This window comes from Trachurus japonicus, chromosome 8, assembly GCF_045865225.1.
Source record: "Trachurus japonicus isolate A0001 chromosome 8, Traja_1.0".
Lineage (NCBI taxonomy): Eukaryota > Metazoa > Chordata > Actinopteri > Carangiformes > Carangidae > Trachurus > Trachurus japonicus.
Window position 1 is genome coordinate 7834738 of NC_140914.1, and position 16725 is coordinate 7851462.

Genomic DNA, 16725 nt, shown 5'->3' on the forward strand with positions numbered 1-16725 from the left:
TTAAGTTTCAGAGATGGTTTCCTGCAGCTCCTCCACCAACCTGAGGCCAGAAAGGTGTGGGGAAATGTAATAAAGCAGTGGTAATCTTACCATAAAAAAACAATAAAATGCTGGAATTAAACATTCAAGTGAAATTAAAGTCTCGTCACAATCACCTCTTTGCTTCATTTAACCTGTAAAATCAAAACAACGCCCGGCAAAAAGTCATTTTATTGTATCAAATGGTGTTGCTTTGATGAGTGGGAATTTCCATGGAGTACTTGAAGGCAACAAGTGCAAAGTGTCAGAGCAGCTTGTTATGGGAGTTGTGGTTTTACTGCACAGAGAGAAGAAGAAGAGGAGACTTGCTGATGATGATGTGTCTAAAATAACCACAGTGCTCCAGATTTATATTTAATATAAAGTTATGTCTGGTCTGACGGGTCGAGTTTCTGCTCCGTTCTAAATCCGTGGACAATTCTGCACAAACCACAGTTAAAATTTATGTTCCTGTTTAAAATAGATGATGACAGCATCGCTCTGAAGCAGCGAGCAGCCGCACGGACACAGAAAACCAAGATTAAATACTCACCACATGTCCGTGGTCTCATCAAAGATCAATAAATCTGTGCATGTTCAACGTGTGCACACATCACAGGCGTGCAAACCGGTCCAGTATGTTACAGGTGGAGTGACGGGTTAAGAGGAGGCTGACATTTCCAGGACGGCAGGACGGGTTGCTGAGGGCAAAGGAGGCAGCGGTGCTCTAGGAGGAGGAGGAGGAGGAGAGGGCCAAAGATTGAATTTCGGCCCGACAGCATTTCCACGGGAGCGTGAGAAAGAGCACAAGGGAGCAAAGTGAAGACAGTGAGTGACCTACAAACAAGCTTAACCATCTTAACTTCACCCCCGGCTGCAGATCAACGCCGTGGCAGCTCCTGAAGGAGCCACGCTGCTCCCCCTGTCGCCTCCCCTCCCAAACGTGACACATGAAGGTGGGATAGTATATTCAGCAGGGGGAGGAGGGGTCGTCTAAACATCATGATGAGGGGACCGATACACAGACCGTCTCAGAAGGAGGGAAGGGTCGGCCCTGAAGGTGGAGGTGGAGTGAGAGAGCGATGGTCGGACAGACGGATAGAGAGACGGAGACCAGTCTGAGTTTGGTTTCTACTGGGAGAACTGGACATGGTGACAAACAGGTGATGAGCTTTGTGCATGGAAACGTGTGGAGTAAAGACAGTACAGGAAAATACTGCAGAATATGTTGGGAAAAAAAGTTGCATGCATGAATGAATGCATCAATAAGTTTTAAGTTTTCTGAGAAATCTGCAAAAATGTTGCAAACCTGAACAGATTCTGCTTTAGTTTCAAGTTTTGGTTCAGTATTATTATATTTTTTTTACTTTGATATATACATAATGAAATTATAACGTAATCTAAATCAAATCTAATACAAAATGTTTTTTCTGTTGTGCAGAAAATTTAAAGGCTGATCTCAGAGAGAGAGGAGAAGAGGTGAGATTTTGATCTTCGTGTTGACTCATTCACACTGACACAGACAGCCCTGAGATTAATAAGAAGCACATGGCTCAATGATAATTTATATCAGAGGGATTATCTGTTATTATGACTGATGGATAAAATAACAAGAACACCAAGCAGATGAATTGACAGCTCTCTGAAAATGGAGCAACAAATTATAAACAGTATGACCAGGATTTCTTCCAGGTCCGCCACATTTACTGGATTAGTTTCCTCTGGGTGTTTCTAATACAACTGGCCAATGAGTGTTGTTTAGTATATAAAGGCACTGTTAGATTATTGGGGAGATGAGAAATTGGTTGTTGCATGTTTTGGCTCCATTCAATAACAAAATGTGAGATTTTATCCAGAATTTTATGCAAATATTTGATTTCTATGCATGAAAATGATCCTTTCGTGTTTTATCAGTGGCTTTTCTTTCCTCTTTCCACTCATGTTTCTCTAATTCTGTTTCTTCTGGATGTGATTTGTTTCCTTCAGAGCGAAGAGGGAAGAAAAAAGTAGGAGAAGACACACGAGAAAGTAAAACCAGAGACTAAAACATGGATAATCAAGACAAGGATGGAGGCGTAGAAGGAGGAGGAGGAGGAGGAGGGAAGACAGATAAACTAAAAGTTGTGGGAGTTGGTGATGAAGACAAACAGACCAAAGACAAACACAACAAGCTGGAGAAGGAGAGCGGCGAGAAGGTGCCGGGCCACAGGGAGAACCGCAGGGAGAACCGGCGCTGTCAGATGCGCAGCGGTTGGGCCCTGACGGAGCGTCTGGCCATCAACGTGTCGGGGATGCGCTACGAGACGCAGCTCAGCACCCTCGCCCAGTTCCCCGACTCCCTGCTGGGCGACCCCCAGCGCCGGCTGCGCTACTTCGACCCCATGAGGAACGAACTCTTCCTGGACAGGAGCCGCGTCTGCTTCGACGCCATCCTGTACTTCTACCAGTCGGGCGGGAGGCTCCGGCGGCCCGCCAACGTCCCCCTGGACATGTTCCTGGCGGAGATCCGCTTCTACGAGCTGGGAGAGGAGATCATCGACCGCTTCAAGGAGGACGAGGGCTTCCCCAAGGAGGAGGAGAGGCCGCTGCCCACCAACGAGCTGCAGCGACGCCTCTGGATGCTGTTTGAGTATCCCGAGTCGTCCGGCGGCGCTCGGATCATCGCCATCATCAGCGTCATGGTCATCGTCATCTCCATCCTCATCTTCTGCCTGGAGACTCTGCCCGAGTTCAGGAACGAGAAGGAGCAGAGGGAGGTGAGGAGGAGCGTTGACGCACTCAAGAGCCACTCACTGTGCAAAAACTCAACATCTTTCCAAGAATATTTGTCTTATTTCTTGTCAAAATGTCTCATTTCTAGTCAAAACTAATCCCTTTCCACTTAAAATAAGACTCATCACCTAAAAATTTACTTGTTTTTAGATCAATTTCACTGGTTTCAAACACATTTTCACTTGAAATAAGTAGAAAAATCTGCCAGTGAAAGCAAGTTTTTTGTGCTTGTAATAAGGAAGAAAAACTTGCTCCACTATCAGATTATTTTAAGTGAAAATATGCTTGAAAGAAGGAAAAAGGGTCTAAAAACAAGCTGCTTTTTAGTGTGATGAGTCTTATTTTAAGTAGAATGAGATTTGTTTTGACTAGAAATGACATTTTGACTAAAAATAAGACAAATATTCTTGGTAAGATATTAGATTTTTTGCAGTGCATGTGGGGCAGTAAGAAGAGACAGAGAGGAGCGACGAGGGTGTGGACGGAGGGTTATGTCAGAGGGAGGTCATGTGACCTCACAGGGCGCAAAGACAACAGAGGGTTAACGCTGTGAGGAAGTGATGAGGTGAACGTAGAAGGACAACAGGCGCTGACAGGTGTCACAGGGTGAAAACGTCTTCATCTGCCCCGTCTACACTGCAAAAACTCAAAATCTTACCAAGAATATTTGTCTTATTTTTAGTCAAAACAAATCTCATTATAGCCTACTTAAAGTAAGACTCATCACATTAAAAAGTAGCTTGTTTTTAAGACATTTAAAAAAAAAAAACTTTTTTCAAGCATATTGAAATAAGTAGAAAAATCTGGATCAAGTTTTTCTTTCTTATTACAAGCACAAAAAAACTTGCTTTCACTGGCAGATTTTTCTACTTATTTCAGTTTGAAACAAATGAAAATTATCTAAAAACAAGATCATTTTTAGGTGAAAATTCTTATTGTAAGTGAAAATAGTTTAGTTTTGACTAGAAATAAGACATTTTGACAAGAAATAAGACAAATATTCTTGGAAAGATTTTGTGTTTTTGCAGTGTATGCTGAGGGAGAAACAGCGACTTCAAGAAAAATCAGTCAAAGATGAGAAGCGGCAGACAGACAGACAGACAGACCAGAGACGGGGAGGGAGAGATTATTTTGGACTTTGGTCGTTAAACCCGATCCACTCAGATTTGAGGGGAAGGAATGAAGGAGATGAGGCGAGCAATTAAACCAAACGCGCGAGACACAAGAGCAATGAAAGAGGAGAGGCCGTCGCAGCAGGTTGTGAGGAGGTTAAGAGGGAGAGATACCGACGGCTGCCAGAGCCGGCGAGCACATTTAGGTGGAGTGGATATACTTTAAGAGTGGAGGTAGAGTTAAAGGTAAAGAGAGGCGAGTGTGAAGGCAAGGGGAGAGGAGATGAGCTGCTCTCCGGTTACCCCTTGGAGATCTAAAGGTCTATATATAGAGGAAGGACAACCCTGAGAGCACATCAACACACAAACAAACGTCTGTATTAATAAACGGAGTGAGTGAGTCACAGGCTACGCACTGAAAACGGCTTTTGGAAAAGAGTCGACCACGCTCCAAGATCAGCTTTTTTGATGACCGCCACAAAATTAAATTAGCCCTGCGAGCTCTCCGGTAGCCTGGAGACACGGTGGATTGTGGGGGTTCAGGCAGGATTTACGTTTCCCATCACCACCAGCAGCACCACTAGCAGCAGCAGCTCTGCTCCGTTACCACTATACATAGACTGATCGCTCACATGATCAGAGCATTTGACACTTTTGGAAGCTGCATAAACAAATTCAAAGCGACATGTGCAGCCGTCCCCAGGCAATCACTCACCTCACACATGACACTGATAATCTAATATAAAATACCTGTCTTCCATATAAAAATCATGCTCAAATTTTATGTTAGTCACTTATTTAGCTCTTATTATCATTATGCACATGTAATAATTGGTTTATAATGCAATATTATGCATCTGTAAGCACAGAAATGTGTTTATTAAGAACTATAACTCCTGCAGCCAGAAGTAGCTAATGAGCGGACTGTAAAAACAGATATGAGAGAAGAGGTCAAAAGAGAAATCTCACCTAATAAAAAGTAAATTAAAAAACAATATATAGATCACAAATTAATGAACGCAAGAAATCCGTAAGTAAAAAGTTTGAAAGAAAATGTTAACGGATTAAATAGATTATAAAATGAAGTCATGAGTGGAAGTAAAAAGCAAGCAGGATGTAGAAAGACATTCAGTCGTCTCAAAACACAAATGAAACAGACAGGTCAAATAAAATAATACATTTCAGATTGATTGAGGCATTGATATAATAATAAAGAAAAAGAAAATTGTAACTGTGTTACTTTGCGCTATTACTGATGTGATACAGCTGTCAATCTCCTATACGATTTATGTAGTGGGCATAAAAGCTAAACACAGAGACTAAAGCAATAATATATATTCGTCGTTATAAAGGTTTAATGATCGAGGTCTAAGAGTGAGTTCACCCAAATCACAAAAATGTTCATTTTCTGCCTTTTTCTTTACGTTTTGATACTGACCACTGCGATTAATGTTCAAAAACCAACACAAATCTGAACCATAGACACAAAATAATCCAGAGACTCTGCTGTCAACTGGTTCCTCTACACCTACTCTCTCTTAGTTGGAGTTTTTCTTGTCTGTGGACAGTTTAGTGAGATATAGAAAGTTAAGGTTAGATTCTAACACATTATGAAAGAGAGTTTTGCTCAAACACCAGACACCAATGAAAGTCTCAGATCAGAACATGATAAGTGGGCTCACATTATCCAGCCTGGCCAAAAGGAGATCCTGTTGTAATGCAGTTCCAATGTAAGTGATGGACAAAGTCCAGAGTCTTTATCAGAAGCTGATGTGAAGCTTTAGCAGCAGCTGCGTTAGACGGTTGAACTGGGAATGGGAAAAACTGTTGGGAAACCAAAGAGTTCATAATAAAATACTATGACTTTTGTTCAGGAATGAATCTGTATCTTTTAAACGCTGCAAAACAAAACACAAGCAAAGAAAGATCTAATAATCTGCACGCCAACAATGAAAAGCAGAATGTGTGATTTAGAGCGAACTGAACGTTGTCGCCCATCGTAAAAGGTTTTTTTCTATAAGATTTGCAAATAATTGCTTCTGACCCAAACAAGGAGACAGATGGATAAATATAAAAACATACAAATAGTCGGGGACAATATGTGCTGCAAGGCTGTAAAACCTTTAAAGTAACTCAATCCAACTAGTTAAAAGACTCTAATGCCGAATCATTTCAACCCTGCACCTACTTCCCAGAAAAAAACAAGCAGCCGGGTTAAACGAAGTGTCAGATGCCGCGGCCATGCCGGTGTCTGGGTGTAACACAACCCAGAGTCACATGAGTGTAATGTTTTTTGTGTGCTTAAATATAGAGAAACTGATTTATATAAAAGTCTGTGAAGGAAAAATAAAGCCGGGGGGGGTGAAAACGGAGAGGAGAGAAAAGTTAGCACGGTATCACAGATCTCACAGGCTCGATCGGATCCCGATGACGGACGTGATACTCCAAATGTGCTGAGGACAAACTCACAATAATTGCTTCTTCTCACTTATCGTCTGTCCACATTCAGGTTACTTCATCCTTGTTTCCCTCTGTTTACGCCCGTCGCCATGGAGCTATTTACCATTGCTCTACCTTTCCCCTTCATGCTCATACTTCAAGTTTTACAAACAACAGATGGTACAGTCGTGTCTGTCATGCAGGATAACTCATGTTTTTGGCTTTTGCAACTGTAACTTGATTTCTCTTCTTTCATGTTTCACAGCAATTCACCTCCATCCCTCATCCCACCATCGCCAACGAAACCATCCTGGTCCCGCCTGGCTTCACCCCCTTCCAGGACCCTTTCTTCATCGTGGAGACTATTTGCATCTGCTGGTTCTCCTTTGAGCTCGTCGTGCGCTTCATCTGCGCCCCCAGCAAGCCGCACTTCTTCAAAGACGTCATGAACACCATCGACTTCTTCGCCATCATTCCCTACTTCGTCACGATCGGCACCGAGCTGGCCAAGGACAAAGGCGCGCAGCCGTCCGTCTCGCTGGCGCTCATCAGGGTCATCAGGCTGGTGAGGGTCTTCAGGATCTTCAAGCTCTCCCGCCACTCGAAGGGTCTCCAGATCCTGGGCCAGACGCTGAGGGCCAGCCTCCGAGAGCTGGCGCTGCTCATCTTCTTCCTCTTCATCGGCGTCATCCTCTTTTCCAGCGCCGCCTACTTCGCCGAGGTGGACAGGCCCGACACGGCGTTCACCAGCATCCCCGAGGCCTTCTGGTGGGCGGTGGTGTCCATGACGACCGTCGGCTACGGGGACATGTACCCGGAGACGGTCGGGGGGAAGCTGGTGGGCTCCATGTGCGCCATCGCCGGCGTGCTCACCATCTCTCTGCCCGTGCCCGTCATCGTGTCCAACTTCAGCTACTTCTACCACCGGGAGATGGAGTGCGAGGTCAACACGGAGTTCCAGCACGTCGCCACGTCCGTCTGGGAAAAGGGCGATGACGACGAGGACGGCGAGGAGGAGGAGGAGGACGAGGACAGATTGGATGACGGGGTCGAATACCCGGGAGATTACGAACCCCTGTACGAGCAGAACAACATCTGTCCTCCGCTCAACGGGGCTCTGCTGGCGGGACTTTGTGACGGACAGGCGATCGGAGATCAGAGAGGAATTAAGTTCTACCTCGACGGACCTCTGGTCACTCAGGTCTGACGGAGCAGAGAGTTTTCAGACTGAAGATTCGAGCAGCAAGAGAAGGAGAAAGCTAAAATGGATAAGCAGATGGACATGTCCACAAAGACTTGGGACTGTGGTTGAAAAGTCTTTTTTTATTTTATTGCTTTGGACGGTTCAAACTGGGTGAAACGACCCGGAAGTGTCGGGGAGTCGCAGTCGTGATCGGAAAGGAAGCTTCAATGGCTTCCAATCTTATCTCCTTAAAGCCCCAGTATGTAGGAATTCCCCCCATCTAGTGGTGCGGTTGCATATCTGAACGTATTCTTGATGTTGCATTCACGTGAAATCGGGCAGACGTCAGACAGACAACAGACGCTGCGTGTAACAGGATAAACAAGTGTCTATGTAAACAAGTGGTCTGCCAGCACAAAGCAAAACAATACGGGCGTGACAATATGTTGTCATGGTGATGTTGCATTGTCCCACGTTTTACCGTCTTTCTCTCGTCAAGTAAAATGACATCCGGTTGGTTTGCCGACGGCCGTCTGCCTGACTGCACCTCCGTCCTTCCTCACACTACACAGTGGTGACAGTCCGCTGAGTTTCCGTGGTTACCTACGGTCATGCTGCCACTGAACATAAAAAATGGCGATGGAACATGGCAGCCAAGGTTCGGTGCGTCACCCACTTATGTAGTTGTAACGACTTGTAACAACTCATTCTAAGGTACGAGAAAGCTTTCATTTGTGTGCGGGTGTGATTCGACTTCAGTGAAATACTTATTTTTGAAATCAATATATGATTTTTGCCAAATGCCAAATGAGTTACATACTGGGGCTTTAAGCCGAGGAAACACTGGACCTTCCTTTATGGACGGAGAGAAGAAATGCCGTCCCACAATTCCCATTCAAAGTGACGCAACACTGTAGAAATGTAGAAGCAACAGAGCAGCTGTTTCAAGTTTGAAAACTGATGGAAATCATCGTCTGAACCACTGAAGCCAGAATCCATAAATATACGTTTCTTCAGTCATCATGGAGACAAAGTGGAGTGAATTTATAGTTATCGGCATCAACTTCATAACAAAGTACTAATGTTTATAGATAAATGCTGTTTCACTAAACCTCCCTTCATTGAAGTATGCAGAAAAAATAACTGTCAGGAAACTGCACATTTTATTATATCATAATTATCATTTCTATTTAATTATCAGATTAACTTAAGTGAATAAAAGTTTGTTTTGTTTCTAATTTATTATCTCTGTGTTATAAATAAAGCTAGTTTGAAGAAAACAGGTGAATTTAAGTGCAGTCAGATTTTCTCCAAACCACAAATGTCTTTCTTGAACTCAGGATGTTTTTCATCAAGGTACAGCACTGTTGGACTGCAGCCTTTGACCGACACAGGCCCTTGTTCGTGCTTCCCATGTCATCATGGTTTTTACCTCAGAGACTTCTGCATGATTATGTTTGACGGACAGCATCTGTTTTCCCCCAATAAATGAATAAATAAAAGCAAATCTGTGAGAAACCTTGTTCACCGTATGGAAAAAATTAGTGCTGCTGTAAAGACGGACTCCTCAAAGATCCCTCTGCACAGCTGGAATAAAACATGTTACATGGCGGCACAATAAACTCGATTTTAACTAATTCCTCATGTCGGTTTCTTAAGGCACAAAAATATCCTGAGAACACAGGCCAACAGAAAACATGGGGACTAATTTCCAGAGAAAATGGGAATTTATCTTGAAAGCAATTCTTTATTTGAGCCAGAGTAATGATTCAATGTAGCAGGCACTGATGAACCAATGGCTAATTGAAGCAGAGTACTTAGAAAGCAGGATAAAAAGTGCAACAGGTAGAACATGTTTCATTCCAGCTGGATCAGGGACTAAAACTAGCAGTGAAAAAATAATTTAGTAAACTTAAAATAAAAAATAAAAAAGTTTTTTTTCCCCCGAAAACGAGAACTAAATAAAAACTACAACGAACAATGCAAAACTATCTAAAACTAAACTGAATTGCAGATAACATCAGCTTAGTTGCAGGAAGAAAACGCCATGGGACGACTTAAGCTCGACCCACAGGTAGATAAGAGTGAATGTAATGTGATGAGGACTGATGGGAAAATTTATGGGATGCAAATAAAGGGAAAAATCCCACAAATTTGGAAGTTCATCTTCAGAGGTGTGATAGAGACGTTCTCCTAATACCTGAAAAACAACAAAAGACGAAATAAAAACTAAAAAAACAACAACAACTAGTCAATTCCTCAAAAATAAAAACTAATCTAAAACTGAAAACTGAAAAACTAAATAAAGATAAAAACTAAGGAAATCTTTCAGTCAAAGTTTGCCCAGATTTATGACAAAAGCATGAGAGCTACAATTTGAGGGCACATGGAAACCAAAGCTCAGTTAGTGCTACAAACCGATCCCACCACATTGTAGACATAGATATAAAACACTTGAGGGGGAGATCTGATCTCTCTAAAGCCTGGAGTGCAGCATGCTGGGAATCCCTTCACTGCATATTTAACTGATTGTGTTATCTGAAACATGTGACCTGTGCGGCCGTTACCTGTTCCTCTGCAGCTAAACATGCGGCGAGCGTGGCAGGTGTTGATGCCTTGTACTTGTCGGAGTCATGTCAGAAATGCGGTGCTGTAATGTTGCGCTGACGACAACAACACCGAAGAGATCGCTCATCGGCTTGTAGTGGTGCAGACAAGAGTTCATGCTGTTGGTCTGGAGCCAACTTTAATGCAGCACACGCTCACACCGGTGTAATGGATACAGCCTGGAGATACGTGCGGAGAAAGCTGATCTCAGGTCAGCAGAGCTTCGGGGCCTCCAAGTGACATTTCTGTCCCAGTGGTGAAGCCAAAACTGTATTCTGATGGTCTGAGGTTCAACTAATCACCTTCTGGCCCTTCTCCACTACACAGTTACAGCTCTACTCGGCCGACTCCACTCGGTTTATGTCAATTTCCATTACAATTGACCATGTCTACCTCCTGAACGTGGGCGAGGTCGTCATATCATGGCTGCTACAGTCGCTCCGTCTACCTCTCTTATTTTGATCCTCTCATCAGCTGCAGACACACTTGTCTGCACCTCGTTGACTGACTCCGTTGTGGTTTTCTGCACAGCAGCTATTTAACTCGCATGAAAGAATAACAACAGTCGCAGTACAGACCAGCGGTCGCTGTTGCCGGTGTATTTTTAGAAATAGGTTTGATTATTGTGAAGACAATCTGGCCAGTCAGACAGTACGTTTATATGACACTTGAAAAAAAATGAATTATTGCCTTAATCCGACTATAACAGGACAACTGAAGTGCATGTAAAGGCGTCAGTCCTAATAATATCGGAGTTCTCCAACTCCAATTATGACACCCAGATAATGCAATTGAAAATCGTTTTTCTTCAGCATGTATTCGCCTTAATCGGACTGAAACTGGACAATGCATGTGCGCATACTCCACAACAGTAGAAACGGCACAAAGTGGAGCAGAGAAGCCGCCCAAACCCAGCCACGTAAAGAAAAGAAAACCCTGTGTCAGCGCCGATTCAGTGCATTTCACACAGTGCGACCAGCAAGAGGATGTGTTGTATTGTTTTTAAAAAGAGAGAGAGAGAAAGGAAGCCCGTGCACCGTCATTTGTATCCCGAACCCGGCCCAGACCGGTGTAGTTGAGAATTTTGAGTTATTTGATTTTCTCTGTTGCATGTAAACTGGGACACAATGGAATTTTGAGCATAGCTCAATTTAGCTGTGCATGTAAACGTACTGAGTGGCCGGTAGTCGTTGATGTGATGTTTCAGTATCGGCTCAGCTCGCTTGGAACCTCGCTTGAGCCGTTACCAATAAAAAGTACCAGGTACCAGGTACTATCACTGGTGGCAAAGAAAGTCAATTTAACGGTAGTTGTAGTGACAGTTATTTCTTGTCAGTCCGACCCCTCACCTACGGTCATGGGTTGAGATGCAGAGAGTTAATCACAAGCAGATGAAGTGAGTTTCCTCTGTGGGCGGCCGGACTTTCACAGATACAGTAAAGGGAGTGAGACATATGGATGGAGCTCGGAGTGGAGTCGTTGAGGTGCTTACGGCATCTAAACCTGATCTCCTGGGTGCCATTGGAGGTTTTCCAGGCACTCCCAACTGTTAGGAAACCCAGATCGGACAGCAGAGACCATTATCTCCTCTGGCCTGGGAACGCCTTGGATTCTTCCAGACTTCCCGTTACATGCAGAACCTTCGTACTGAAACGGGGAATATCAACTCCCAAACAGGCCTCCTTTAAAGCCCACGTTCGTCTGATGGGTCAAAGTACGGTTGTGGAGGTCCTGGAAGCAAACAGTAAAACGACTGTGGTATCTTAAATGATGTAACTTAATAATCTTATGTCTATTTGTACGTTTGAGGCCGAATCTGATCCGGATTTCACATCGTTGCCTTAGAGATGACGATAAAGATCAAGATACCGAAGACACGAGGAGACGTGGACACGTACTATAAAGAATATTATTAGGAGGTGATGCACACTGGATACTGTACGTCTGCACTTCTTCTGGTTTAATGATCCCAGAGGCTTTGGAGGGAGAGTTTGGGTGTCATACTATAGATACTGTGGATGCTGCAAGAAGGTTCTGGTTCTGGTTCTGAGTTTCTTTCTAGGGGGACTTTGCATGTTCTTTCTGTGTCTATATGGGTTCTCCAGCTTCCTCTGACAGTCTAAAGACTGACAGTCAGCACACGAGGTTGACTGGTGAGTCTTAGTTTTCTGCAGTTGTGAATATGAGAGTGTGAAGTTCTTTGTCTTTATATATCGGCCCTGTGACCTGTTGAGGTACATCCTGCTCTCGCCCAGTGTCAGCTGGACAGTATTGGATCAGGATGGTGGTATTACACTGTATGAGAAGTTACTTAACCGTCCTGTTGTTCTTCTTGGTCAAATTGACCCAATCTGTTCCCTTCCTCCATCCCTCCTTCTTCCCACAATCCTGTTTCCCCTTCCTTCTTTCCTTTCTTCCTTCCTTCCCTTCATCCTTACTTCTTCTTCCTTCCTCTTTTGATCCAATTGACCTGATCTGTTCCCTCCCTCCATCCATCTTTCTTTCCTTCCTTTTCCCTTCCTTCTTTCCACAATCCTTTTCCCCTCCCTTCCTTCCTTCCTTGAACTGTTTCCTCCCTCAATCTTTCTTTCCTTCCCTTTTCCCTCCCTCCCTTCCTTCACCCTTACTTCTTCTTCCTTCCTCTTTTGATCCAATTGACCTGATCTGTTTAGTTCCTCCATCTTTCTTTCCTTCCCTTTTCCCTTCCTTCTTTCCACAATCCTTTTCCCCTCCCTTCCTTCCTTCCTTATTTCCCTTCTTCCTTCCTTGAACAAATCTGTTCCCTCCCTCCATCTTTCTTTCCTTTCGTCCTTACTTCTTCCTTCCTTTTTGACCCAATTGACCGAATCTGTTCCCTCTCTCCTTCTATCTTTCCTTCCTTTTTCCCTTTCTTCTTTCCTTCCTTCTTTCCCTTCGCCCTTCCTTCCTTGACCCTGGAGGACAACAGGAGGGTTAAAGGTAGAGTTGGAGATCCTGGAAAAACGGTTCTTGCAGGCCACATTTTGAAAATACACAAGTCAAAAGTCCAAGTCCCCTTTCCTCAGACTCCTCCCTGAAGCATCCAGAACGCAGGAACACGCAACGCTTGTCCAGCGCTGGGTTCACATCAAGGTGAAGCCGTGCTACACGCGACGGTACCGTGGAAAGCTGCGTAGACCACATTAGGGTTACATTGGGTTAGGGTTACACCGAGCAGCATCGCTATCTTTCCTTCAGCTTTTTCTCATGGCTCATTCAGATGAAAGAAAACATCTAACATCATAATAAACCATCCAGTTCAGAGCTACATTGTAACCTACTACCAGACTTCAGTGTGGGACATTGGATCACTGGCATCGCCTTTTCCGCGGTCGTAACTCGTTGAAGACTCTGATCTTTGTGATGATTTTTGTGAAAAAGCATTAAATTACTTGGTTGCAAGAGGATTTCAAGAAATTCAGTAAAAAGAAAATGCCACAGAATAAGAGCCCCAACCCTACCTTTAAGAGACAGGAAACAACTGTTTGATTTATTTTTGCCTCTTCTTTTATTGTAATTTTTTCCACATGTTCGTAATAAAGTCTTAATTCGTTCAAATCTCTGATCAGGAAGTGGACGCTGTGAATATTCTACATGAAGCGATTGTTTTGTAAAAGGAAGCACATTGATTAGACTCTCACTGTAAGTAAAGTACCGACTATAAACAACTACCTCACACCACCCTACGTCAAAAACCCACCTATCCCTATAAACCCACTATAAACGACTTCTTGGAGATGAGTGAGTGCAGATGGTGATGAATGTGGGTCGACTCAGCTCTGTCCTGTGTGTGATGACTCATCTGGCCTCTAGGTGTCACACTCTGGTTTTTTTGAAACAGCACAAACCTCTCGGTCTCTCTCTCTCCTGCTGCCAGTGGATTTCATTTACTGGAGAATGACATAAAAGACTGTGGAGGATTCAAATACAACGTCTTCTCATCTTGAAACGATCTTGTTCATATGATCCAGATGAGTTACGTTATGATATTTTCATTCCTCGCTCTCCAGAAAACAGACGTGTTTAAGTTTCTGAGGCACGGATGAAACATGCAACATATAAAAGATGTGAGTGCATTACACACGACCACATGAAATAACTTAGCTTAACTGTTATTACACATGAAATATTATTATCATATATCAATGCACTGGGTTAGACTTTGGCTTTTGCAGCATGAAAGGTTTCACGTATGTAAACTTTGTCCCTGATTTATATATTAATAAGACAAATAAGACAATTAGTCTGTTAATCTACTAGTTAATCATGCAAAAGTTAATGAAAGTATTTTGATAATTAATGATTTTAGGTGCAGCTTCTCCTATCAGTGGATTGTGTACATTTTTAAGCAGATACTACATGCAGCCACTGATCAACACTGTAATATATATATATATTTGAGATTGATGTTAAACTTGTTCACGTTTAATCTTTAAGAAAGTTTTATTGCAACTGATAGAACAAAAATGTAAAACTCGTAGCGTTTATTCTTTTTGTTGCTATTTGTCAAAAGAAAACGGTTCATTTCGGTCCAGTTTGTGCAGTTTACGGCGACCAGGTTTGTCTTTATCTGTGAATTAATCAGTGTGAGGCTCCAGTTGCATTCATATTAAAGAACTTTATTCATAAATTAATCACATTTGCTGCCAAATCTTCACAAGTAAGACAAAAAACAAAAGGCTGGAGAAAATGTTTGAGTTGAGCCGAAGTAAAGAAAATGGATGGACAGGGTTTCGGAGCAGATGAAGCTCCTCATACCCCCCCCCCCTCTCCTCTAACACACACACACACACACACACACACACACGCACGCTGCTCTCGATGGCTGCAGTGATTAAATTCCTGACCCCCTGTCGCCTCAGATGGTGTGATATCCCCCTGTCATGTGTCTCTCTCTCTCTCTCTCATGCTACGGGACAGATTAGAGCTTCATCCACAGACACTGTCCTGTCAATCAACACCAACTTCCAACATCCCATCATTTCTCCTCCACCTCATTCACACTTCACCAATCTGAGCATCACATTTCCAGGTTTGTGACCCTGTTGTTGCTGCTGCTGCTGCTGTTTCACCTCTTTCTCTCCTGTGACGTGCAGCCGCCCGGCGCCAACGTCAGCCCGGCTTCGCAATTTACCCACAGTGCCCTTATGCTGTCTGGGAAGAATGAAAAGGATTGACGTCTTTCAGGCCATCTGCCGCTCCGCTCCCATCGCTCGCTCTCTCCTGCCTCTCCCATCTCTAACTATTCTTTGAGAGGATTAAGTGTGTCGCTATCTCTCTGTGTGTGTGTGTGTGTGTGTGTGTGTCTTTGTCTCATCAGCGTGCACAGCGCTGCCTCTTGTGTAATATCTGCATTTTCGTCTCTATTGCAACTTTTCCACCCTGTAACATGCGTCTGCCTTCTCTTTGTGTCCGGACACCAAACAGTCGGTGACGCACGACCCCTTTTAGAGAGTAAATCCCTCCAAAGATTGAACAAGAAGACGCAGAAGAACCATCAGAAGTTATTTTAAATAAATCTCTAAGATTTTATTACATACAATATACACGCAACCTGGACCTGTGTATCATCTGAGTTCAAACTTAAGGAAATTAAAATGAAAAGGCAGTTGAGTGGGACAGAGGAGACTGATGAAAATTATTTTACAGCAACTGATAAATGACAGTAAAAGTAAAATAAATAACTAGTAAATTTAAAACATACAACAGAATTAAAACAGCATCTTGCCTATTGCTCATCGTTTCAGACACCAGACCACAACGAGAAAATACAAACCATAGATACAGTAATATAGACAATATTCACATCGACAGTCGGAGGATGGAGATGCAAGGAGGTGGAGAATTATAAAAATAACGCTGCTGCTGTGTCTGTTGTGCGTTTCCATCATTTACATGAACCTGTTGAATGTGTGAGGTAATTTTAAAGGAAAAGTTTGCCAGGAAACTTAAAACAGGAAGAGAAGGAGTCAAAACAAATAACATCAACACACACTTCTCCTCAAGAGCAGACGCACAATCGTCCGGTGTCAAGCAAATTCAAAGAACACACACAGACACACGGGAGCGTTTCAGGTGATAAATCAACACAGAGGTGGGTTATAAAAAGGAAACGAGGTGAGTAAACTGGGGAAAGAACGCTCCATTTAAAGGGATAGTTCAACATTTTGGCAAATTGTCCCATTGCCATAATCCCTATAGTCACAGCAGTAGGTTTCGTTACTTTTAATTGTTGGTGCAAGCTATTTTTAGAACGGTGGAGCAGAGCCGCGAGCTGCTCAGAGCTACGCTACGGAGGCTAATGGGATTTGGACCATGCTATGAGATAATAACAGAACGTTACCAGACAGAGTTGTTTTAGAGGTAAATTCATGCAAAAACGCTGATGCACGTTCCTGTCTGGGGCAGTTTTTCGTCAAGCAGTCGCTGCATTTACCTCTAAAACAATTCTCTATGACTATAACTATCTCATAGCGTGGTGAATGTGCAGGTCACATTTTGATGAGTTTGGAAACCAAGAAATCCCATTAGTAGCTCACGGCTCTGCTCCGCCGTTCTAAAAACAGCTTGCACCAA

General features: G+C 43.3%; 2 protein-coding genes across 3 annotated transcripts in view; one reads left to right on the forward strand and one right to left on the reverse strand.

The window, feature by feature from the left end:
* The window catches only part of hsd17b14 (hydroxysteroid (17-beta) dehydrogenase 14), a 10761-nt gene extending 9858 nt beyond the window's left edge, over positions 1-903 (reverse strand). The window contains exon 1 of the mRNA XM_085783550.1: positions 572-903. Coding sequence (XP_085639676.1) covers positions 572-590 — 19 coding nt within the window. The 5' untranslated portion in view covers positions 591-903. The remainder of the gene's footprint in view (positions 1-571) is intronic.
* Positions 904-1041: 138 nt separating this feature from the next.
* Positions 1042-7613, forward strand: kcna7 (potassium voltage-gated channel, shaker-related subfamily, member 7). Of its 2 annotated transcripts, XM_085783542.1 has the most exons (4): positions 1042-1181; positions 1460-1497; positions 2005-2774; positions 6607-7613. In XM_085783542.1, the coding sequence occupies exons 3-4, from the start codon at positions 2067-2069 to the stop codon at positions 7546-7548; spliced, it is 1650 nt and encodes a 549-aa protein (XP_085639668.1). In that variant the 5' UTR covers positions 1042-1181; positions 1460-1497; positions 2005-2066; the 3' UTR covers positions 7549-7613. The 2 variants fall into 2 exon arrangements, with proteins under 2 accessions (XP_085639668.1, XP_085639669.1); XM_085783543.1 differs by lacking the exon at positions 1460-1497.
* Positions 7614-16725: the final 9112 nt, after the last annotated feature.